The sequence below is a fragment of the Scaptodrosophila lebanonensis genome, unplaced genomic scaffold, assembly GCF_003285725.1.
Source record: "Scaptodrosophila lebanonensis strain 11010-0011.00,11010-0021.00 unplaced genomic scaffold, SlebRS2 tig00000092-arrow-pilon, whole genome shotgun sequence".
NCBI classification, from domain to species: Eukaryota; Metazoa; Arthropoda; class Insecta; order Diptera; family Drosophilidae; genus Scaptodrosophila; species Scaptodrosophila lebanonensis.
The window spans coordinates 2,437,367-2,460,731 of NW_022060566.1; the positions used below are offsets into that span (position 1 = coordinate 2,437,367).

At 39.6% G+C, this 23,365-nt stretch overlaps 6 protein-coding genes across 17 annotated transcripts; 3 read left to right on the forward strand and 3 right to left on the reverse strand.

The window, feature by feature from the left end:
• Positions 1-133: 133 nt before the first annotated feature.
• LOC115627267 (delta(3,5)-Delta(2,4)-dienoyl-CoA isomerase, mitochondrial) lies at positions 134-3,012 on the forward strand. Its single transcript, XM_030522895.1, has 4 exons — positions 134-284; positions 405-582; positions 649-1,273; positions 2,749-3,012. Exons 1-4 carry the CDS (start codon positions 239-241, stop codon positions 2,845-2,847), a joined length of 948 nt encoding a protein of 315 aa, XP_030378755.1. The 5' UTR covers positions 134-238; the 3' UTR covers positions 2,848-3,012.
• Positions 3,013-3,351: 339 nt separating this feature from the next.
• Positions 3,352-5,476, reverse strand: LOC115627266 (xaa-Pro aminopeptidase 3). Its single transcript, XM_030522894.1, has 3 exons — positions 5,040-5,476; positions 4,163-4,973; positions 3,352-4,108 (listed from the first exon to the last, which is right to left on the reverse strand). The coding sequence occupies exons 1-3, from the start codon at positions 5,403-5,405 to the stop codon at positions 3,678-3,680; spliced, it is 1,608 nt and encodes a 535-aa protein (XP_030378754.1). The 5' UTR covers positions 5,406-5,476; the 3' UTR covers positions 3,352-3,677.
• Positions 5,477-6,033: 557 nt separating this feature from the next.
• Positions 6,034-8,352, forward strand: LOC115627050 (protein regulator of cytokinesis 1-like). The gene is made up of 3 exons (XM_030522593.1): positions 6,034-7,849; positions 7,907-7,993; positions 8,060-8,352. Exons 1-2 carry the CDS (start codon positions 6,083-6,085, stop codon positions 7,925-7,927), a joined length of 1,788 nt encoding a protein of 595 aa, XP_030378453.1. The 5' UTR covers positions 6,034-6,082; the 3' UTR covers positions 7,928-7,993; positions 8,060-8,352.
• A 256-nt stretch (positions 8,353-8,608) lies between these two features.
• Positions 8,609-9,974, forward strand: LOC115627052 (TIP41-like protein). The gene is made up of 4 exons (XM_030522596.1): positions 8,609-8,776; positions 8,840-9,397; positions 9,473-9,631; positions 9,689-9,974. Exons 1-4 carry the CDS (start codon positions 8,765-8,767, stop codon positions 9,776-9,778), a joined length of 819 nt encoding a protein of 272 aa, XP_030378456.1. The 5' UTR covers positions 8,609-8,764; the 3' UTR covers positions 9,779-9,974.
• Positions 9,950-11,713, reverse strand: LOC115627051 (annexin B10). 2 transcript variants are annotated; one of them, XM_030522594.1, is made up of 5 exons: positions 11,491-11,713; positions 10,677-11,388; positions 10,426-10,607; positions 10,291-10,293; positions 9,950-10,180 (listed from the first exon to the last, which is right to left on the reverse strand). In XM_030522594.1, exons 1-5 carry the CDS (start codon positions 11,500-11,502, stop codon positions 10,124-10,126), a joined length of 966 nt encoding a protein of 321 aa, XP_030378454.1. In that variant the 5' UTR covers positions 11,503-11,713; the 3' UTR covers positions 9,950-10,123. The 2 variants fall into 2 exon arrangements, with proteins under 2 accessions (XP_030378454.1, XP_030378455.1); XM_030522595.1 differs by lacking the exon at positions 10,291-10,293.
• An 891-nt stretch (positions 11,714-12,604) lies between these two features.
• LOC115627428 (cytoplasmic dynein 1 intermediate chain) lies at positions 12,605-22,402 on the reverse strand. Of its 11 annotated transcripts, none has more exons than XM_030523106.1 (11): positions 22,282-22,402; positions 21,682-21,934; positions 21,451-21,597; positions 21,258-21,385; positions 20,717-20,749; positions 20,163-20,183; positions 17,836-17,856; positions 14,891-15,043; positions 13,939-14,700; positions 13,716-13,876; positions 12,605-13,638 (listed from the first exon to the last, which is right to left on the reverse strand). In XM_030523106.1, the coding sequence occupies exons 2-11, from the start codon at positions 21,834-21,836 to the stop codon at positions 13,285-13,287; spliced, it is 1,935 nt and encodes a 644-aa protein (XP_030378966.1). In that variant the 5' UTR covers positions 21,837-21,934; positions 22,282-22,402; the 3' UTR covers positions 12,605-13,284. The 11 variants fall into 11 exon arrangements, with proteins under 11 accessions (XP_030378966.1, XP_030378965.1, XP_030378963.1 ...); XM_030523105.1 differs by having other exon boundaries at positions 14,891-15,046; XM_030523103.1 differs by having other exon boundaries at positions 17,836-17,883.
• Between the last annotated feature and the right edge of the window lie 963 nt (positions 22,403-23,365).

The following is a 23,365-nucleotide window of genomic DNA, read 5'->3' on the forward strand; positions in this document are numbered from 1 at the left end:
TTTAACTTTAACTCGTTTGGGAACACTAACGCACAAATTTATTTGCGAATTGAGTAAAAGCTTTTTGCTGTTGCGTCCAAAATTTTGTCCATCTGGGACCATAACCTCATTAGCGATGTGCGAAAAGTCGGTGTAACTTTCGATACCAGGCATCGATGTTTGAATTCGTACTTGCATTTGTACATCACCGCAAAATATAAACAATTTACTTCATATTGCACTTTACAGTCTCGAAAACATGATTAAGTGGAACAACATCAATAAACTAGCGCAAAATATGGTCGGTAAGTACTCACATACACATTGTCATACTTATATGTAAATGTAATCGCAAATTGATTGAATTTGAACAAAGTTCAAAGTCCGAATAAAGTGTTATTACAATTAGTCAACTATATTTACAGCCGCAAGGATGACAATGCAGGTGCAACGCCACAACAGCAGTGCAGAGATGTTGCCCCAACGATCGGATGATGTTAGCCACTTCAAAACACTGGCCGTTACCACACCGAAGCCCTTCGTTTTTCACGTCGAGCTGCATCGACCCAATAAACTGAATGCAATTAACAAGCAAATGTGGCTGTAAGTTGCGCTGCACAATGCTGGCTTATTAACATACTCCTAGCTATGTGTGTACACTTTTCACAGCGAGATAAAAGACTGTTTTGAACGGCTGGGCACCAATCCCGATTGCCGGGCCATCGTCATCTCAGCTGCCGGCAAACATTTCACCGCCGGCATTGATCTTAGCGATATGATGAAGCTGGGCCAGGAACTGGCTGATGTGGAGGATGTGGCCCGCAAGGGTGTTGTGCTTGACCGCCTCATTAAGCTCTATCAGGACTCTTTAAGCGCTCTGGAGCATTGCCCTAAGCCTGTGATAACGGCGGTACATCAGGCGTGCATTGGAGCTGGTGTGGATCTGATTACCGCCTCCGACATACGCTTGTGCACACAGGATGCCTTCTTTCAGGTGAAGGAGGTAGACATTGGTATGGCGGCTGATGTGGGCACTCTCCAGCGGCTACCAAAGGCCATCGGTAGTCAATCATTGGCTCGCGAACTCTGCTACACGGGTCGGCGCTTTGAGGCCGCCGAGGCTGAGCATTGCGGCCTGGTAAGTCGCGTCTTTCCCGATAAGGAGTCGCTCCTCAGTGGTGCTCTAGCATTGGCCGAAAACATTGCCGGCAAAAGTCCAATCGCCGTGCAAACCACGAAAATAAATATGGTTTATTCCTTGGAGCACACCAATCAGGAGGGTCTCGATCACATTGTAAGTCATTGCTCTTTTGATATTATTTGATCCCATTTACTTTCAGGAGAGTCATTATCATTATAGGTAGCTTAATAAGGGTAAACAAGATAGAACGCTACAGTCGAGCAAGCCCGACAGTAAAATAGCCTGTACTCTCCACAAAAAAGAAAAATTAAAAAAAAAAAATTTAAAAAAAAAATTAAATTATTAAAAAAAATTAATGAATTAATTAATTAAATTAAATTAGAATATATGTTTATGTTTAGTTTTAACAGCATACATTTACATCACGTACCTATGCGTGTTTATATGCGTGTATGTATGCAGCACAAAGTTGAACCAAAGCAGCAACAACAACAGCTGCGGGCAGCGCTGCCGACAGAGGCAGCGCATGAGCAGCGATTTTACTTATGGCTATAACTTTCTTCAGAATTGACCTATCATGATGAAATTTGGCACACGGACACATTAGTACTAACTGGATGTACATACCAAAATTGATTTCAAAATTCTGAGAATTACGGAGGTTATAAGAAAAAACACGAATTGCGGGGGAGTGGGGGGGTGCATCGAAAAAAAACTCAAACTCGTACTTTCTCGGTCTTAGGAGAATATGGAAACCAAGTTTGGTTATTCTAGCTCTTATACTTTCTGAGATCCTTGCGTTCATACGGACAGACGGACAGACGGACAGACGGACAGACGGACAGACAGACGGACAGACGGACGGACGGACGGACAAGGCTATATCGACTCGGCTTCTCATCCTGATCAAGAATATATATACTTTGTGGGGTCTGCCACGCCTCCTTCTGTGTGTTACATACATGCGCACAAAACTAGTATAGCCTTTCACCCTTTGGGTACAGGCTATAAAAATAACCATCAATATTATATTTAATCGGAAGACGCTGTTTCCCATACTTTCTTGTTAAAAGAAATGGTCATGGTCCGTCAATCCACCTTAACGTGTCAAATTATGAATAACTACAAATTATTTATTATTCCATATAACGATAGTGCTAATGCGAAGAAAATGAAAATGCTTTGTACTGGAAATGAGTTGCCAATTCTTGTTTTTAGCTTCTTCTTTTGAGCTACGATTAATCTATCTCTTTGCAAATCAAGTTCATCAGAAATCATTTGTAGCCTCAATTTTTTAAGCAGCTGCCTTAGGAACGATCCTTGTAACAAGAACTTTTTGTTTTCAAAAGATAAACTAATCAGTGCACTATATAATATAGCTGTATTATTAGTATTAGTATTTAGAAGGGTTCTAGCGAAGAGAAGGATATTTAAGACTATTATTTATAATTATTACAGCCATCTATGGTGAATTTTTTTCGATAAGTATATTCATTTTTTACTTTTTATTCATTTCTCATCACAGCTGGGCTTAATTTTTTTAAATTTAATAGTTTTTACAGATTAACTGTTTTGATTATTATTAATTACTAAATAACAAATATGTTCCTTTCTTTCTAATGCTGCAGCGCACTATTAATAAATTGCACCTGCAATCGGAGGACTTTGCGCAAGCGGTCGCTGCTCAACTAACCAAGGATGAGAAACCCGTGTATGCCAAATTGTGATCCTCCCACAGCGTTTGTACCTCTTTTCCTTCTTCCTTCAAAATAAAGTTTCAAATATCCCCGAGCTTATCCAAAATTGTATGCGCTTTTCGACCCCTAAAATTATTTAAAAAAAAGAAGCAAAAATGTGTAAGTTTGTGCACATTAAGAACAGTATTTATATGATGTAATTGTTTTATTCATTCGAGTTCTGTACAGCTTTGAAAGTGAAAAGGGGCTTTAAATGACCGTCCAGCAATTTTAGACAAGGGAAATGTATTTTAATTCATTTAAATTCTTTCGAAAGTGAAAAATCTTTTAACTGAAAGGGAAATTTTGTTTAATTATTCATTATAATGGTACACAATTTTGATAATTGTTTAATTTCCCCAAAACGGGGCTAAAGTGTGGAGCAAATATGTATTTTATTTAATTACTTTGTTCACTAAAATTACAAGGACTTTGAAAAGTGAAAAAGGCGATTCCTTCGGCCAGGCAATTATTTAAATCAAAAAGGAAAAAGTGTTTATTATTTCATTTTTTTATTCATTAAAGTTCTATACACTTTTGAAAGTGAAGAAAGGCTTTTTTTGGAGAATGTTCTTGAGGGCTTTTAGGTCTACAACGCTTATATAACATGAACGAATATGTTAAAGAAATAAAGTCATTTGTTTCGATGCCGGTTTTCAATGTCTTAAACAAAATGAAAAAGTGAATAATAAGAATGAGAGTCCAAGGCAAGCGGGCTCTCAAGCGATTAATGTCGAGTGTTCAAAAGTACTGAGCGACCGAAAGGAGCAACTATGTGACTAGGAATTTTGTGAACGCCAAGTGTTTAATGGCCGCTGGGCTCAGTTCTCGGCCCGTTTGTCCTTAAAGAGGTTCTCCAGCGTGCGGCGTTCTTTAGCGCAGACGGCTGTAAGCACCTCGACCTGTCCCTGTTCGTTGATAAGTAAATCGTCCTCAATGCGTATGCCGATACCGCGGAACTCCGCTGGAACATCCTTACGCGCCTCACTTATATAAATGCCCGGCTCGACGGTGAACACCATCCCGGACGCTAAACGGGTGGTGCGAGGCACATTCGGTGTGTCGTGAACATCCATGCCCAGATAATGAGAGACATGATGCGGACAGAACTTATAGCCCTGTCTGGTCAGCTCCTTGTAATCTGTCACATCTTTCGCTATCAGTCCGATTTCCTGCAGATATTTTCCCAGCTTGTAGCACGTTGTCTCAAACAATTGATCAAGCGTCTCGCCGCCGGTCTGCATTACAAGCGCTGCAAACGGATAGATCAAGGGATGTGTCTATTCAAAGGATTTGTGTAACTCACCAATGCTCTCCTTCTGCAGTTGGGCCATCATATCGTAGAGCGTGCGCTGCGGGTCCGTGAATTCGCCACTGACGGGCCATGTGCGGGTTATATCGCTCGTATAGCCACCATATTCGCAGCCTGCGTCCATCAGCACCAGCTCCTTAGGTTGCATGAGCTGAGTGTTGTTTACATAGTGGATGACGGTAGCGTTTTTGCCGGCAGCTACCACCGGTGGATAGGCTAGGAAGCTGGCGTTGCGCATTCGGCATTTATAGTCAATAGCCGCAAACAGATGATGCTCCGACTGGCCGGGTCGGGTATCCGCCATGACTTCGTTGAAGGACTGCGAGGCGATGTCACAGGTGCGTCTCATCAGCTGCATTTCGGCGGGTGACTTCAACAGACGCATGCCCTGCAGAAAGGTGTGTGAGGGCAGGATTTGCGCGCGGTCGGTTTGGCAAAGCTTCATCACTTCCTCGTTCACGTTGGTGAGCTCGGAGCTCATTATATCGAACCAGATGTGCGGCCTAAGGCTTATCGAACGTTTCGCTAAATTTTTTTCGAACTCATCGACGGCGTAAGCCTCATTGACACCGAAATGGCGTACAGCTAAATCAGGGCCGGTGCGCGGGCCATCCCACATCTCGGCATGTGAATCTTTCGGACGCAAAAAAAGCGTAGACTCCACATTGGACGACTCATCAATGGTTAACATCAGCACTGCATCCGGCTCCAGGCAGCCAGTCAGATAATAGAAATCGGAGCTTTGACGGAAGACGTAAGGTATTTTTCCACTCATATATTTCTTGGTTGCGCCACTCACAAGCAACTGGAAAGGATAAATGAATAAATATGATTGTGAGTGAAATCCAAGTACATATGTGGACGAACTTACCATATGAGTTTTGCCGGCTCGACCGTTGAATACATCGCCAAAACTGCGTGCATAGGCCTGTATACTCTGCATTAGTTGTGCCCGCCGCTGCTGGAACTCGGCAAGCGTAACTCCCGGTACCAGCTCGTTGGGTCTTATTAGATGTGGATGCGATGCATTGGTCGGTTGACCCAATCCATGTAGTCCATAGCTTTCAAGAGCTTTGGCGCTGTCATTTTGTACGTTGGTGCGACCCTCAACCGCTGCTGCGTTCGCTGTTGCCGTCGGTAGTGCTTTGCACATTAACCGCGTTGTCTGCGTTGTAATTTTAGCTTTTGCAAGACCGCGAATCAATTGAGAACGCGCGAGGTGCTTTAATGCGAACATGGCAACGGGACACGCCGTAAATTTTCAAAAAGGTTTTGTTTAAAAAATAGTCAAATGTATAGCGTTAACCTACATATGTTCGTATATATGTCTAAATGAGCAGCACACAATATATATATTGAAATTAAATAACTGATAAAAAACAAAACATTTGATAACAATGAAACAGCTGGCTACTCGGTTGGGCTGCCAGATGTTTACAAGCGATTAAGTTAATCGAAGTGAAGCGCATAATAAAATAATGCGAATGACAAAATTAATAGTATCAAACAATAAATTGAAAAATAATGCCAATACTTTGCAGGTTCAATCCATAAATGCGGCTTATTGAATTGTTTCAGAGCTTCATGATCGCTGATCCGGCAACTACAAAAAATCGGTTATTTAAAGCAGCGCTGCCAAAAAGTGTTAGGCTAGATTTACTGCGGAGCTTTAAAATTTTCATAATTTTTTATATATTGTTATAAGTTTAATGCAGATTTGGTAAACTCCAAAGAATGGCTAATTTTTACAATTTTTTTTACGGAAGATAACAGCATTGTTTCTGTCAGTAATTTTGATTTCGTGAGGGCAACACGTTCAATTTTAAATTGTTTATTTAGTAATATATAAAATCATATACTAATAATATTTTCGAAAATTTGCACATACACAAGTTGTTGCTATAAAATTTTAAAATGTCTGATCTATACATTCCATCACAAATTATGCAGATGACCAGCGAGCAGGTTAACCGCCTGTGCGAGCTCTGGTGGCGCATGTTTGGACCTGAGACGCGGGAGTCCTATTTAATGAAGGTCTACTCCAATGCACTCAGCGTTTACAATGAAGTATTTAAGGAATCGATGGAGCGCATGCAAATCTGCGAGTCTGAGATCGTAACGCTTCGCGATGAGGCTGCCGATATAATGCGGCTGTTAAATAAATCCACCAATTTAGGTGAAAAGCCCTCGGACATGCCACTGGAAATATGGCGATCCACACTCGATGAGCGTATTCAAGAAATGCGCACAGAGCTGAAACAGCGTCGCGCTGAAATTTGCGATTTATTGCTGTTGCAGGATCAGCTGTGTCAGGAGCTGGACGAGTCACCCATGACACTGCAGACAGATCCGCTGCCCCCTCAGGCCGATGTGGATGATTTTCGTAATTACTTGGAGCGTTTACGAGTCGAGCGCGATCGTCGCGCTAAAGAATTCGCTAAGTTGCGTGATGAAATTAAGCGGCACATGCAGTTACTAGAACTGCAGCCTCCGGCTGGCGGTAGTGAGGACCTCCTTCTCAATTATGTGCATCTTAAACTGACGCCAGATGCTTTCAGTGCACTGCAAAAGCTCAGGAAGTGCTACTCGGAGCAGGTGGAGGAGCTGCACTCTCGCATTGACGATACACGTGCAAAGATACATGTGATGTGGGAACGCCTACAGGAAACTGATGAGGTCATCAAGCGGCAGGTGTGTGAGGCTATTGATTACACACAAAGTACATACAATCTTCTGAAGAAAGAGCTCGACCGGTGCGAGGCCCGTCGCCCGACAAACCTAGAAATTTACATTCGACAGCTGCGGGTCGAAATCAAGCACTGGTGGAAAAAAACTCTTAGTTCAGATGAGGAACGCAACCGCTTTAAAGAATTGAAAAGTAATTCTTTTAACGAGCATTTAATGGTAATGCACGAACAAGAATTGGAAAACTTAAAAGCATTTTATTATAAATACGAGGAGTTGTTTGAACTTTTGACCCGTCGCACTGATCTCTGGACACTCATGAAGACACTGGACTCCAAGCCCGGTGATCCAAAACGCTTCAACAACCGCGGCGGTCAGTTGCTTAAAGAGGAACGCGACCGCAACACCATTAGAGTCATGTTGCCAAAGGTAGAACACAAAATTAAGGAGCTCGTCCACATCTACATGGAGCGGGAGCATCAGCCATTTTTCGTTTATGGAGAGGACATTTTGGAGCGCATCGCCAAGGATTGGACGCTTCGTCGTCTGGCCAAGGAGCAGCAAAGCTTGGCACGCAAACCATATAGCCACAACACCACTCTTAAGGACACTTCTTCCATGACTTCATCGACCCTATGTGTACGTGGTGCCGTGCTAGAAGGGGGGACCAGTATGTTACAATTCCCGGACAGTCCGCTGGCAAAGCGCGGACTTAGCTCCTTCAAAAGTACGACCAGCTTGCGGCACAGTCCAAGCGAGCGTTTGCAGCAGAAGACGTCCAAATCATGCAAAACCTTGAGCAGTACCAGTGCTCTATCTATTAATATCCAGAGACTGGAGGTGCCTCGCATCTGCGTCGAGTTTTCCAACGACATCGATGTCAATCCAGCTTGCGCCGAGACCGCCAATGGTGATCACAACGATAAATATGGAAAATGGGAGATTCTTGCTGAAATGTCGCCGTCACGTTTAATACTCGGTCGCAACGGCAAACAGGTAGAGCTCATGGAATAACAACACCACTAGGCTAAATATTAATAGTTCCAATCCCAGGTTGATGAATCGGAAGTCTAACAATATATACTAAATTGGAAATATCCGATTGCAAGACTAATTGAAGCTCCAATGACCGTTCAATAGGTGTGTAGAGTTCATTCCTAGTAACCTAAACCATAATTGCAATAGCATTGACAATCCCATTCACAGTTGGAAGAATCTGAAACATACTAACAATCAACCAATCAATAAATCCATGCTCAGCATTCTGCGGTAAAAGTTTCCCTTGCCTTACAACTAGTTTGGAAATGAAGTATTTAAAAGGCGGCATAAATTATGAATCACAAATAAATTCTTAATAAACTCATGAAGTACAATTTGGAGCTCAAGTCTGTGAAAGAAATCGGAATTCATGTGCATAAGTTATCATTTTGTTAAAAATAACAACAAAAATTAAGTGTAATATTAAAATATCTAAAAGTAAAGAGGCTTATTTAAATTGAGTTTTTAGCTGCTTTTACAAAATGCGCTCACACAATTTATAAAACCAAAATCAACTGTTTTGGTATTTTATATTTATATTAAATTTTTCAATTTTGAAATTGGTCGCTGTGACAACATAAAAATCAGAAATAACATTAGTGGTGGCAGTATTCAAAATTTACTTAAGAGTATCGATTCTGAGCCATCGATGTTTCGCTAAGCCATCGATGATTCTATGCGAAAGGTACTCATGTGTTATACCATTCCTAAGCCCAAGCGGTGTTTATGCAAAAAAGCAAAAATTTTGTGTAACTGTAATTGTTTTAGTTTTAGTGTTGACTTTTTTGCATACACACACACGCACACACAACTGAGCTAAGTTCCGCTCAGTTCGAAGTCAGTTCCTTCAGCTCCATTTATCCTTTAGTCCATATGGCCAACGAAGTATGTACATTCTTTACCAATTAAATATAATTAGCCCTTCAAAGAATTCACAATTGATTGCAGTGTTTCGTGCCCCGGCTGCCGGTTGATAGCGAATCCATAAGCTTCAACGACTGGCTCATCAGTTATGAGAAGTCCCACATACTCAAAAGTATATGCAAGCAGGGCAGCACCAAATGTTGCGAAAAGGATGACGCCAATTGCTGTGAACTCTGCCACTATCAGTATTCGCTGGAGCTGCCCCACCTGCCGGACATGGTATTCCATAAAAACAGACTGGTGCTGAAGCACAAGGATGGTGCATCATTGGAGTTTATGCCAATGGATGCGTTAGCCCTGGTAGCCAATGGCAAGCAGCAGGCCTTGGAGGTCGCATGCGCGCAGGAGTGGCGGGAGACACGCTCGGAGCAAACAATGGAGGAGAAATTCAAACCGTTTGATTGGACCTTCACATCCACATATCAAGGCACCATGAATGAAAAGTTTCGCTCCGAAGCAACGGAACAAACATTAAACAAATTCAAGCTAATGCAGAGGGAAAATATAATATTCTATCACGATCTCACGCTGTACGAGGATGAACTACACGACCATGGCATCTCAGTGATGAGTGTGCGCATCGTAAGTACGACGCTATCCTGTGGCATTATGTGCTAATCCTCTCAAATTTTCTCTTTCTGCTCGCTTTGTTTGCAGCGTGTGATGCCATCGGGCTTTTTTATATTACTGCGCCACTTCCTGCGCATCGATAATGTACTTATACGCATGCACGACACGCGTTTCCACCATGAGGTTGAAAATGATTATATCCTAAAGGAGTATATACACCGGGAGGCGCCCTGCTCCGATTTACAGGTGAGTTCGCCCTCCTCCCACCAATTGCCTATGTTTATTTTAAAATTGTATTGTCAGAGCTCTGTGGCTTTCTGGACGAATCCCGATGAGATGCAGAACTATCTGCCCGTTAAAACCAAGGAGCTGCAAAAGTTGTACTTTAAATAGTCAATTGATTGATGTTTTCAGTGCTTAGCACAAGATTTTCAACAAAAATAATATGCATTCTATATGTACATATGTTTGTTGCCCGTTTTGCCAGCGAAGCCGATTCCAAGAGCAGTCCGCATGGAATGGGAATAGGAATAAAAAAAAGGATGTTAAAGGATGCTGTGTATCTGCCCGTAAAATAATTTTTAACTCTTTTATTGCAACCAAATTTGCGTTCTAATCGAACATTTTTCGACAAACTAAATTAAAAAAGCGAATTATTTAAGGCCACTACAATACTATAACAACAATGTTTAAAATTCCACTAAAATTCCATAACGGAAGTGCCACAACGATGACAGATTAGGCGCCGCCCAACAGCGCGGTGAGGACGTGTTTATAATCTCCGGAAGTCTCCGACTGGAAGAGAATACAAATGTCTGCGATTAATTTCTGATTATGATTGTGAACGAAAGCAAAATGTATTTCGTAAACGAAAATTTTAACAACCATCTAAGCCCAATACTTACGTCCTAGGAAAATGAATAACACAAACCAACAATCAACAAAAGAAAGTGCGTTGACCAATCAATGTACAAATAGACGAGACGGAAGGAAGGCATTAATTAAACTACTTTTAAGGAAAGTGTAGGCGTTTAACTTACCACAACGGCGCTGTAGAGTGTGCGATTATAGATGCGTTCGAACTCCTGTTTGATGGTCTCCAAATCGATTTCCGAGCGGCAAACAATGATGCGTATAAGTGTGGCATCGTCGGTGCCGGCGCCATCCATCGCTTTGTACAGGCGATTGGCGAAAAAGGCAGCCGGCGACTGCACGCACTCCACTGGAAGAGAGATGGAGAGAGAGAGCAGGCGTGAAAATAGAATCCAAATAATAACCTATACAAACCCACCTATTGCCATCATTGCATCATGCAGTTCATCGTCCATCTCGTGCTTAATCGCCTGCTCAATTGTCTGCCCCGACAGCTGTTTGTATTCCTCGAAAACTAGACGCAGTTGGGCGAAGCTGGCATGCGCCATAATGCGATTAAAGACCTCCTCATCGGTGCCGAGCTTGGCTTCGCCGGCGGCATAAAGCTGCGCTGCCTGCTCCTTGGCCTGCACCTCATCCACAGGCGTGCTCTGCGAATCGCGCACCCCGGTCACAATTAGCGTCAGCAGTCGCCGAAAGAAGCCCGACGTCTCGCTACACATCTGCTCCGCCAAAGGTCGTTCATATTTCGCCTCATAGGCCGTCACTATTTGCTGCATCTCCTCATTGCTTTTGGTGCATAAAATTTCAACCAATGTCGACTCCTCGGTGCCCACACCGGCCATTGCCTCGTGCAACTGTTTGCACAAATAGTCGACAGGTGGCGTCATTAGCGCCACAATCACATCCTCGAACTTGCCGCCTAGCTCGCTCTTCAGATCGTCGATCAGATCCCGATCGAATTCGGCAGCATAGGCGGCGCTGATTGCCTGCCGTTGGCCATTGCTGCGTGCCGTCAGCACATCGATAATTTCCTGCTCATCGGTGCCCAAACCCTTCATGGCGGCCCGCAGCACTTGGCTGTCGGTGGTCGCATCGAACGGCGAGGCGGGCAGAATGGTGGGCACAGGCTGTGTGTGACGCAACGTTAATGTCATTTTTAAAATCAATAAAAATGTGCATAATACATATGTATGTATGTAAATGCATGCATACATATTCTAAGCACTTACCGTATATTCCATAATGAAATCGCTGCCTTGAGTATTAATTTATCACTTTATAGCTTTGGATTTATCCGCTGGCCAAGAAAGTGACTGTTTATTGCGCCGTCCGTTTTAGAATTCGGTTTCACCGCTGGTTCTGCTTTGCCTTTGGCGAATGATGACGAAGTAAACAACAATTATAATATCGATGTCTCACGTCGGCGATTTGTTGTGGTTGCTCTTATTGCTGACACTCCTCTTTTGAGCATGCCGCTAAGAGCTTTGGCCAATTAAGTCGTTGCCGGAGCTTTTAATTCAGCTTTACGCAAGCAACTGCATTCCATACTCGTCGTCTCTCATCGGCACATTGTTGTTGCTGACTCTCCACTTTTGAGTGTGCCGTTAAAAGAGGAGCTTTTAGTTCAGCTTAAGGCCACCACCAACTGCATTCGCGTTCCACACCCGACATGATGAGTCATACATAGCCATACACATAGACACGTCCACGACCGCCTACATGCATAGTAACGACGTAATTAAGCTTATTTGAAATTCCTTCATCAATAATCATCATATCTGACATTTAGAAGAGCAGGTCATAAAAGCGTGATGAATGAAAAAGGAATGCGAAGGATTGGAGGGGAAGGCTGTGAGTCGTCCTTCCTCCCTTTTTCGATGTTAATTACATTTTTCAAAATTATTTTTTTTTGGTTTACCAAATTGCACAAAATGTATGAAGGAATGTTTTTGGATTCAGTACCATTATTTGAATGAGTTCGAATGATATTAAGTTCACTTAATCTCTCCAATTAGCTTACAAATGTGTACTCTTCTTCCAATCGATTCCGAAAATTTCGAACCAAATCGGAAACCCCTGTATCAGGCCTTTTTCCGTTTTCTAATTCCAAATTGTCAAATATCTGCGTTGGAAAATTCTTTCATAGCACTTGAAAGTTATTCCAAACTGTCCAAAATGTGCGTTGGAAAATTCTTTCATAGAAATTGAAAATTATTTTTAGCTTACTTAGTCATAAATAAATCGTTACTTCATTCCCAGTTGGTGATCTGAGGAACTGATCCCGTCCAGTGAAAGGATTTCTGGTTGTGTTCTTATATAAATTGTATTTATTTCATTGTGTTTAATAGCCGCCTGTTAATTAGATGGATACATATGATGAATAGGCTTCGCTTTTGTTTATTTTTCAATTCTTTTATTTGTTGTTTTTCGTTTTTTAATATACTTTCTTCTTTTAATGGTTTCCTATATAATTTGTGTAAATATGTATGTCTGTATGTATGTACATAATATAAATTAATTGCCTGTGCAAATTATATTCATTGTATTAAATTTTTTGTTCCTTTCTATACTTTTGCGTGCCTCGAACTGACCTGCGAACTGCGCTGTACATCAAATGTTTGCTTAGCAATTATGAATGTGAAACAAAAGTTCGTTTTTTACACAGAGAAGGGGAAAATGGTAAATAATAATACACACAATAAATTAATCAGCGCCAGAAAAAAGGACCAGATTGTATAGAAGTTTTCAAATTGCCGCATTTCTAATACTTTCGAAACCTAATAGAGAAAGAACATTTAAACAAATGCTGAGCATTGGAAAAACGGGCGAAACAATAAAACTATTTGAAAGAGTTTAGGAACAGAACTGCCATAAAACGATATGAAAATAATATGAATCATAATAAACTTAGTTCAGAGAAAGTCTTTAAATCTGTTTCAAAGCAGTTTCGATTATTCCCTCTGGCCGATGATATAAGTTTAAACCAAGTTGGCAGCAGGAGCCCTTGAAATTGTTTTGTTAGCTTAGATCTCATCGCTCTGATTCATCTTGAGTTCGTTTAGCGTCGTATTGAATCGCGACCATTCATCGCGAGACGGTTGCGCCAGATGCTCAGCCACATCGTAAACATATAGCTTGCCGGCCTCATCGCCGATGGTGACATGCAGCCCGGATGGTGTCCAGGAAACGCGGTTGAGCGCCGGCGCACCGTCGACTACAATCGATGCCGTTGGTACTTCAGTATCCTGATTAAGGTTCCATAAATCAAGGCGACCGCTACCATCGACAGCGGCGAAAAGTGCGGGATGAATGGGCGACCAAGCGACGTCCATAACATAGTCAGAGTTATCCTCGAACGAGTACAATGGTTTCGTGTCCTGCAAAGCACATGATTCATAATTAGTTCTTTAAATTCAAATTTCAATTAAATTAATTGCCAAAACAAGGGTTATACCTTAAGAGACCACAGCTTAATAGTCCAATCAATGGACGAGGTAAGGAACAAGTGACCAAAGTCAGGAGATGACTGGTTATAGTGCGTCGATATGCCCGTAATGGGACCCAAGTGGCGTTCGAATACTTCGTTGACGCCTGAGCGCAGACCGTGACGTGAGGCTGTGTGAAAGAAAGAAAGAGAGTAAGGGAGAGAGTCGACAAATGGAGTGTCTATCACATACCCGAATAAACGTAGCCATCCTCACTGCCCATAACAAGGCTGTTAATCTCATTTGCTGGGAATGCCATGCATGTGATGGCAATAGCCTTTGACTGACGCTGCTGGAGCTCGAGGGTGTCCTGCGGCTGGGACAGCATGTCCAGGGACCAGGAGCACAATTTGCCATCCGACGATATTGAGATGACATTGTGCGCGTTCTGGGTACCCACCATTTGGAGACTGTATACTGGGTGTGTGTGTGCCGCTGCGCTGAGGGGTGTGCGCTGCATGGGTGTACGTTTCTGGACACGATTGTCCCACAAAACTATTTGGCCCGAATAGGTGCCGCCGAGTATCAGATTGGGATTAAATTTGGCGAAACAGGTGGACATCACCGCACTCTGGCAGTGGAAGACATCCTCGGGCGTTTGTTTTTTAAATTTGGTATTCCAAACCATAACAACGCCGTCCGGCTCGTTGGGAGACTCGTCGTTATTGTGATACGATGCCAACACCAGTTCCGGGAAGTGTGTCGACCAATCCATGCTGGTGATGCAACGGTTCTTCGACCATCGCTCGTCGTAGAAAACGCGATTTAGGGAAAGCCGTGCATGGGAACGTTCGTCGTTGGCCTCCTCGTTGTCGCCGCAGCCAATATAGTCGGTATAGATGTCCACATTCTCGGAGAGGGCGCGCTCGATAACGCGACCGGCGCGCAATACAAACCTTTGGAAGTCCTCCGACAAGATAATCATTTGTTTTTGCTCCTCGGAAAGCTCCTTTACTGCAAGTTCCAGCAAAGGTTTAAATCATTCGTGTTACTGAAGTTTCTTTCCGAATTCCATCTTTGTGACGTCAAAAACTCAAGTTGTTCAATATTGAACACATTTAACAATTTCGATTGCACACAATTAAATTGAATTCGGAATTGGTTTCTATGTTTTCTTGAAACCATAATATATGTATCTACTTACCTTCCTTCTTCTCTTCCTGCTCCTTCTTTTGCTCCAGTGGCGTGATGGCTGGTGCGACATCTTTAACCGTGGGCAGACCATGCGTCAGATATCCTGGCGGCAGCTTTGAGCTAAAGCCATGGTCCAGATGGGGCAGCGAGCTCTCTTCGTCGTCTCCTTGGGCATCAAATGCAAGCACTGTTTAAGGTATAAAGCTAAAACAGCTAGAGGAACATGACAATCGACAGAACAGGAACAATTCTACTTTCTTGCTGCTTTTCTTTGCTTTTCTTTCGATTTTAAATGTTTTTGCACTTTACAAATGGCTTTACTTTTGTGGCGTTTATGTTTCATTTTTATTTTATTTTTCAATTAGTTTTGTGGCTCTCTCCTGAACTTGGTTTTGTTTTTGAGGTTTTCGATTTTCGTGGGTGGTGTTGGGTGATATATGAGTTTCGAGTGTGCAGTGTGGCTAATTGGATCACGTACATAGAATGTATAAAACAGTGGCCTGTGTTTGGCTTCGGTGACCATCTCTGGGGCCATCACGAAGAACCTCTCACAAACAAACGCCCACAAACACATACGTTTAATTTGTTAAGAAAAAGTTGGAAGATAAAAAGGGAGGAGGAGTACGTTGTGAAAATGCAGGACTCTACAAAAAAATCATTATTTGATTTACTATGAATTTAGAATGAAATGATTGGGTAACTTTTGCATTATATATTATCAATACTAGTGACGCCATTTTATGGACTTTATTTTCAGCGTATTAGAAGTTTCGTTTGAATAGCGGGAGCATAACACATTAGACACTTTAATATAATACTTTTATGCACAAAATTAGAATGCAATTATTGTTGAAATGGGGCTTTTGACATTGAATAAGTTATTCAAATTCTTCTTTTGAAATTGTAAAAACAATTTGTTAAGTGTAATGTCACAAGTTAATTTTTGTCGGCCAATTAAGAGATATCTTTGAATGTTGTCACAAATGCAGTAATTTTCGACATACATTTTAGGCGGATACAAAAGAAATTAAACATTATTGACGTCACTAATGTTGGACACTAGAAGAGTATGCAGCTAAATGCGTTTCTTCATCTTTTTATTTAAATGAGATGATCCATTTATGATGTCATACATTCGCCTATTGAATTTATTACATCTGAGAGATGAGAACAGTAAGCAGCTAAATGCGTGTCTCTCCTTTTCTTTTTTACTCTTTCTCTCTCTTTTATACGAAATGCATGAAAGCTTTATATGGTCAGAGTTGCATATTTTGTATTTTCCGGACTCAAGATCACAACGGGCGGGCAGGGGAGTGCACAACGCTAGTGCGAGCGTCCTTTTTCAAAAAAGAAATATATATGTATTTGATTTGTATGGATGTGGATGTATGTGTGTGTGCGTGTGTCTGTGTTGTGTTTGAGGCATGATGGTTAAAACGATGAGCGTTGCAAATGCTGTTATATTCGAATATACATATGTATGTATGTATGGTATATACAAAGCCAATTATATATATGTAAATCTAAATTGTTTATTTTTGCACTAATGTATGTACATATGTAATACGTATCCAATATATACATATGTACATACAAACATAGCTGTGTGTGTGTGTTGTTAAATAATAATTAATATGAAAGAGTAATTCTTGTTGTTGTTGTTTTTGTACACCTGTTCTCTTTTCTTTCACATTTATGTTTTTTAAATTCAGTTTCAGTTCTGCATATTTCTCCACCCAGTTTATAAAATTGCACTTAATAATAATTTAATTATGCTAAAATTTATTACGTATGGTATGTATGTTTAACATTTAAAATTATTATTGACAAAGTCGCATGTTATCTGCACAAAATATGTATGTATGTACATATACATATACGTATGTATGTATGTACATATGTACATTTGCATGTATGTATGTACGTGTTTATGAGTATGCAGGTGCATTTAAGAGAGCCGCCGCATTGTCCAGTAACGGTATTGGTAATTGAGAGTGCGTGCGTGCGTATGAGTCGGAGTGAGCGCAGGCGCAAGTGCGTGTGGAGACTAGAGTGTTGTTGTAATTAAACGAACACAAGCAACGGTTAACGGTTAACAATAAGAAACAGAAGCATAGGAAACAAAAGAAAAACACAAGAACTTGAAGTTTATCGAAATGTCGAATTTAAATTTCTAAACGCCCTCCCCACTCAACCTCACGTTACGATTGATTTATAACAATTTGAAGAAACCAAAGTGAAAATAGAAAATAACAACTTAAGCCGGAAATCTAAATATGTCGTATATCTGTAGCTCCAATTAAAATTTTGTTCGCCTCTCCAAATTTATGAGGAAAGACAATTCTGAATGATATTTCGGGTTTAGGTTTACAGTTAAATTGTTAACACAATATATATGCAGTTATAGTAAAGGTAATATAGTATGGATTAGCTGACAATATGATGGGAATGACGAATGGCTTTCAGATTATCAGGTTAGCAAATAGTATGAACACACACATGCGCATGATTTTTGGGGTTTTAAGGTATAGAAACAGGCATCGGGCGAGTGATTGAAGAGAGTCTATCAAATATGACAACATTTTTAGCCTTCATATTTTAGTGTCTTTCTTCAATAGGCACTCTAGCCTCAATCAGTCTGTAAAACAACGGCACGTTCGGGTCTTTAAGTGTTTGTTTTTATGGGAAGGATTCCGTGAAAGTGTAGGTAATAGTTTGTGCGGCTCGTGATTCAGATTTACATGGAGCTCTTTCGGTTTTCGTCTCTAGCTGGGTCTAACAATTTACGTATATGTAGTTATATTTATTTAATTTAAATTAATATTTTGTTCATATTTTATATTGTATATTATTTGAAGTGAATTCTTGCGTTCCTATTTTGTTTCATGTCGATTCCGTCACTGCTCAAAATATATTTGGGCGAGCATAGGGCACCGCCTCGTGGGGTGTACCTACCTGTGAATTCATCCTCCCACTCTAAACCCGGATTAAGATTGTATTCATCTTGAAGAAATATAAAGAAATATAGGTATATATTGTACATACAATATGCATTGTATTGTTGTTGATATTTTTTGTTTTTTAAAAGATTTTTTGTTTTATGTAGTTTTTGTTGTTGTTGAATTTAAAATTAAAAATTACATACATATGTATTAGCATTGGTGGCCCAATATTTTGGCCTAAACATACCGCCCGTTCAGCTTGCAATGCATAAACCATGTAAAAATATATATAGGTTTTATGTACGAGTAAATGTGTTAAAAAGAAGGTTTAAAAACAATGATAAAACATAGCAGTACTATGTAATTTGTTGTTCTCGCTCCTTTCTATGGAGTATATGTAAACAAATATTAGCACACAGGAGCGGCGCGCATGATGAACACTAAAGAAAACGTTGCGCAAACATTCTTATTTCATAGCGCTATTAAATCATATAAAAAAAGTACTTTCTTCATAAAAAATCTTGTATTGCGCACTGCAAAACAAAAAAACTGCTGCCAAAATATAAATACCAGAAGTGACAATTCTTTCTTTGCTCCGCGGGGTGTTCGTTATAGAAAAATTTTACAAATTGCTGGCCCCGTTCGTTTCTTCGTGACGAACAAATTTTCAAAAGAGTTAGAGTCTCTGTAACAATTATTTGTTACTGCCTATTGATAGATACTGGTTGTGTTGAGCAATAATCTGTCAAGAAGGTAATTGAGTGACGACTGCGAATAAAACCAGCTTATTAAATAGCTTGCCCGGTTTATGTTTTACAAATTTTCCGTAGTGTGACCAATAAACATTGTAGTTGAATCGTGATGGAAGAGCTGTCCAAACAAATTATTGGTCAGCATCTATCTCTCCTACCGAAAGAAGTATTATAAATGTAATTATTTTTGCATCTAGTATTTATTGCTTTGGCAGTAAGTTTGTTTGAAGTGCGTTTTCTACATGAATAAGAAATTATTTGCGCTTGTTTCGACATGCAAGTAGTGTGCGTGTATGTGTGAGAGAGTGGGTGTATGGCGTCCATTTTGTTTAGACTTACGTAACACATTTGTGAAGGAGTTGCATGACTAGCTGATCATAAGTAGATTATGTATGTCGATAATAGAGAAATGTCTCAAGCATAAAGCTAAAAGTTATCAGATTTTATTTAAAAATTTTTAAAATAAAAAGTGCTTAAATATTTTGAATTGAATATTTAAATTGGAAATATTGTTGCATTGAGTTAGTTAGCTTTGAATTTCTGGTATTATTATTGTTGAGTTTTATATTTATTTTTTGAATATTTGCATTAAGTAACTACAAATATGATCGATTCTATAAAGTGGACCGAATTATGGATTAAATATGAAACATTCGCACCCCACACTCTTTAAGACATTTCTCCATTTACATACACAAAATGGTTAATGATAAGAACTTAATTAAATAATAATTGTAATAATAATAATTATAACGTAACATATCAATAATTTGAGCGTCTATTTAAGGTTTTTTGTAAACGCGCACACCACTGGCTTAGATAAATTAATAATAGAACTGAACTCGACTGTTGTTGGGGCTTAAATAAAACTTAAAATGCATACAGCAACTACTTAAACGAGTTACAAACTTATAAATTGGGTGGAGTTGAACAATATTGGTATATGTATATATATATTCGTTTCATTAAATAAGTTTACATATAAAAATTCATACATAATATCTCATAGAAACTCAATCTCTTGCAGAGCTATTTTTTGTTTAAAAAAAATGAAGATATAACCAATCCACATAAATCTGATGATGTATCCATTAATTACATCATCGCATCGTATGTGGCAGAAGAAGAAAAAACAAAACAAAAACAAATTCAAACTATACGCCTGCATTTGAAACAAAAAAACCACAACAAAGTAAAAGTTAAAAGCTCGAAATCAGCACTTTCTATACATACTATAGGATAGTAACTACATAGATATAGATAGGATAATGTATTGGGCATGAGGAGAGCGCGAAATAAATACTAAACTACAGCGAAATGCAATATATATTTTATGCACATAGAGGGAGGTAAGTACATATTTATCAGGTTGATATACATATGTAGTATAGAATGGATAGGTTGTTTGAGAGCCTACAGTTTACAGATCGTTCGTGAAACCAAGCTACAACTACACGCATACATAAATAGATATTATAGGAGCTTACAACTACATACATACAAACAAAAACAAAACAAACTAATAAATCGATAAAACAAGAAAATAGAAGTATCAAAATGTAAATACAAATCTCAACAAACGACTCACCATAATAATCCGTAGCATGAGCTGCAGTTTTTATTTTTGTGTGCGTGCCAAAAACAGATAAAGGGGAAGAGAGAGTAAAGAGACAAATTATTAAATGCGCTCAATTAATGCCATAAGTCTAAAAGGGAAATGCATTAGTTTAAAAGATGAATCAAACAAACGCAAGTGGTGCGTACATTTGCGCGCGTGTGTGTGTATGTGTGTGTGGTGATCAACCAGAGAGAGAGCAAGAGAGGGGGAAAAAGCAAAAGGCTCGATGGATCATGGTCGTGGAGGGTCAATGAAAAGAAAGCATATGAGTGAGGGGGTGTGTGTGTGTGTGATTGACCAGAGAGCGCGAAAGACGGGAAAAAGCAAAAGGCTCGGTGAATGAATTAATTGTCAATGAGAAGAAAGCGCATGGGGACGACAGCAACTAAAGAAATTTAAATGGCGAATTAAATTTTAAAAAAAGTTAAACTAAATGACAAATGTTGACTTAACGACATCATTACCAGATCGAATCGAGTGCTGTTTTATATGTACGATTAATTGGTTAGACTTAATATTAATACCTTTACGTGGACGCCACCAATCCTCCATATATCCTGACAGAGGCGAGGAGTGGCAAGAAAGAACTGTATTTGTTATTTTATTTCACTATGAAATGCTTGCAATGTTGTTACTTCAAAATGTTTGTACATTATTATATTCGATGGGGGATTACTGATTGGAATGCATTAATGCGCAACAAAAAAGCCCAATTTAAATGGGATGGGGGGATAAAGAATTGGACGCGTTTGGACATTTGGTGGCTGTGGTGCTGGCAGCGAGAACATGCAGCAAAGACCAGACAGGGCAGCAGCAGGATAGCATCCTAAGCATACAGGTTAGTTAAAAGTAAGTACATAGTATAAGAATTAAGAACAGCAAACAGTAGCAGGAAGACTAGAAAGGCGAGGCGGAGGGAGACAGTTACATAAAATCTGAGTTATAATATTACTATAATGATTAATAACTATAATCACAACTATGGAAATTTTGGGTTTGCTTCATACACTAAACAATGAACTACGGGTTTATCGCAATTCGCAATTGGCATTTAATAATACGCACCATCACGTTCGTGGCCACCAGTGCTGGTGGTTTGTGTTTGCTTTGAGTAGACGAGTGTTTCCTTTGGTGGAATGTTTGTAGCTTGCACATTGTAGACGCTCAAATTAAGCGGCTGTTTCTTGCCGCCACTGCAAATTTTAATTTTGAATACCATTTTCATAAACATATACTATACAATAATAACAAGTTTTACCTTTGACCATTAACATTGGCCTGCAGACTGGCATCGGGCGTTTGTGTATTGGAATTATCTGATGTCAACGAGTTCACCGAAGATAGCGAGGACAGCACTTCCGAGACAGGCGCAACACCCAACGAAGACAGCATTTCATCCAAGTCCCTATGAAGCAAACAGCCAACAAGCAATGAATCATATTTCCAACATATATACACACATATATATATATACATATTAAAAACATACTTGCGTTGATCTTTGTCTATGCCAGCGCCGCCTCCAATGCGTCCAGCTGCCTCTTCCATATCCTTGATCTCCTTTTCTCGTCGACGTCGATCTTTCTCCTCACGCAATGCAGCCAATTTGGCCTTTTTGCGTTCCAATTCAGCCTTGCGGTCCATCTTTTTGTCGTTTGAAACAAACGATTAATATGTGTGTTTGAGTCGGCGAACGCCTTTTGCCTCTACAATATGTTTGAATGCTACTTAAGCTTTGCTCTCTGCAAATCAAATAGTTTTCATATGTAAAACAATATGTGTATGCAAAGGTGGCTTAATGATGATGATGTCACCAATTGGCCAAATGGTAGTAACACCAAATGGTAAATAGGCGTATGCGTCGACACGAAAGAAAGTTTGTAATTGTGCATGGCCAATTGCTTACTAACTTCTGGCAGCTTTACATTTTTTTAACTTATACAAATGATAAAGGAGCTAAACTTTTTTCTTTGCTTCTGGCTCGCGTAAAATCAATAACGTCAATAAGCAGTGAGTGCACTGCAATTTTTTGTTCCGCATTTACAAATTATACACAGACACCATTTGTTAATTTGACTATTTGGCGTACCTTTGAGCCCTTTGCTATTGTTTGCACGTTTGTTTATTGCAGATTTAGCACTCAAAAAACATTTTTCATCTACAAAGGTACGACACGAATGTTTTGCGAATACACTGCAAAGTAATCGCAGTCGCTCAAACTATCGTCATCGCAGTCGTAATCGTACGCCCATTGGTTAAACGCCGATAGGTGGCAGTTTGTAAATATGTATGGCAGCACTGACAGAATATTTGAATTGCTTGGTATAACTTTTTTTTTCGTTTTTCGTTTAATATGCAAGGCGTGTGTAAAGAACGTTTTGAAAATAGAAAGCTGTTAAGAATGCGGATTTGTCTGTTGGCTTAATGCAACAAAGCTGTTTAGTATTGATAGTACTTGGCATTGTTTGTAACTGCGTATGTAGGTAGCATTTAAATAGTTAGGCGATTTAATTTCTTTTTTCTTTCGTATTTCATTTCATACATGAATGAGCATTGACCCCAAAATAACAAAATTAACTGCCAATATGGATTTGGCACCGGCGATCAAGTCCAAGTATATAGTTTGTTTTAATTAAGCCCGCTTTATAACCATTTTGAAAAGCTTTTTTTTGTGGTTTTGGGAACGCAGCAGATGTCATCAAATATCGGCGCTTAATGGTGACAAATAAATTGTAAGATGAGGGCTTTTTGTATACACATTTCGTAACAAATACAATATATACATATGGATATAGAGAGATATAGATAGAGATATATATAGAGATAGATATATATATAGAGATAGAGAGATCTATATAGAGAGATAATAATATATAGATATATATATATATGATAGAGATATATATATATATAGATATATATATATATATATATATAATATATATATATATATATACATATATACATATGTATAAACATATACAATCACTGAGTAGTGGACAACGCATATTTAGGCTAAAAGCTTGTGCATGCGTGCGTTTTTGTAGCTCGCGTGCGATCGTTGTTTCTGTTTCTTGTTTTTATATTTATAAACCGGACCATATCGATTGCCAGATGGTTGTTGCAAAAAAACCTTGAATTACAAAATCTTCGACTACGCTACGGGTTTCAAG

What these genes read in the sequence shown, in the direction of transcription:
- LOC115627267 (XM_030522895.1), top strand. Translation starts at nt 239, where the DNA reads ATGATTAAGTGGAACAACATCAATAAACTAGCGCAAAATATGGTCG. An exon ending in ACTAGCGCAAAATATGGTCG is followed by an intron (nt 285 to 404) that starts GTAAGTACTCAC and finishes CTATATTTACAG; the next exon opens with CCGCAAGGATGACAATGCAG. An exon ending in ATTAACAAGCAAATGTGGCT is followed by an intron (nt 583 to 648) that starts GTAAGTTGCGCT and finishes CACTTTTCACAG; the next exon opens with CGAGATAAAAGACTGTTTTG.
- LOC115627266 (XM_030522894.1), bottom strand. Translation starts at nt 5,405, where the DNA reads ATGTTCGCATTAAAGCACCTCGCGCGTTCTCAATTGATTCGCGGTCTT. An exon ending in GAGCCGGCAAAACTCATATG is followed by an intron (nt 4,974 to 5,039) that starts GTAAGTTCGTCC and finishes TATCCTTTCCAG; the next exon opens with TTGCTTGTGAGTGGCGCAAC. An exon ending in ACTGCAGAAGGAGAGCATTG is followed by an intron (nt 4,109 to 4,162) that starts GTGAGTTACACA and finishes ATCCGTTTGCAG; the next exon opens with CGCTTGTAATGCAGACCGGC.
- LOC115627050 (XM_030522593.1), top strand. Translation starts at nt 6,083, where the DNA reads ATGTCTGATCTATACATTCCATCACAAATTATGCAGATGACCAGCGAG. An exon ending in TCGGTCGCAACGGCAAACAG is followed by an intron (nt 7,850 to 7,906) that starts GTAGAGCTCATG and finishes TTCCAATCCCAG; the next exon opens with GTTGATGAATCGGAAGTCTA.
- LOC115627052 (XM_030522596.1), top strand. An exon ending in CAGTGATGAGTGTGCGCATC is followed by an intron (nt 9,398 to 9,472) that starts GTAAGTACGACG and finishes CTTTGTTTGCAG; the next exon opens with CGTGTGATGCCATCGGGCTT. An exon ending in CGCCCTGCTCCGATTTACAG is followed by an intron (nt 9,632 to 9,688) that starts GTGAGTTCGCCC and finishes TTGTATTGTCAG; the next exon opens with AGCTCTGTGGCTTTCTGGAC.
- LOC115627051 (XM_030522594.1), bottom strand. An exon ending in TGATGCAATGATGGCAATAG is followed by an intron (nt 10,608 to 10,676) that starts GTGGGTTTGTAT and finishes TCTCTCTTCCAG; the next exon opens with TGGAGTGCGTGCAGTCGCCG.
- LOC115627428 (XM_030523100.1), bottom strand. Translation starts at nt 21,836, where the DNA reads ATGGACCGCAAGGCTGAATTGGAACGCAAAAAGGCCAAATTGGCTGCA. An exon ending in TGGTGGCCACGAACGTGATG is followed by an intron (nt 20,780 to 21,257) that starts GTGCGTATTATT and finishes TAACAAATACAG; the next exon opens with TTCTTTCTTGCCACTCCTCG. An exon ending in TCATGCTACGGATTATTATG is followed by an intron (nt 17,884 to 20,162) that starts GTGAGTCGTTTG and finishes TATTTCTTCAAG; the next exon opens with ATGAATACAATCTTAATCCG.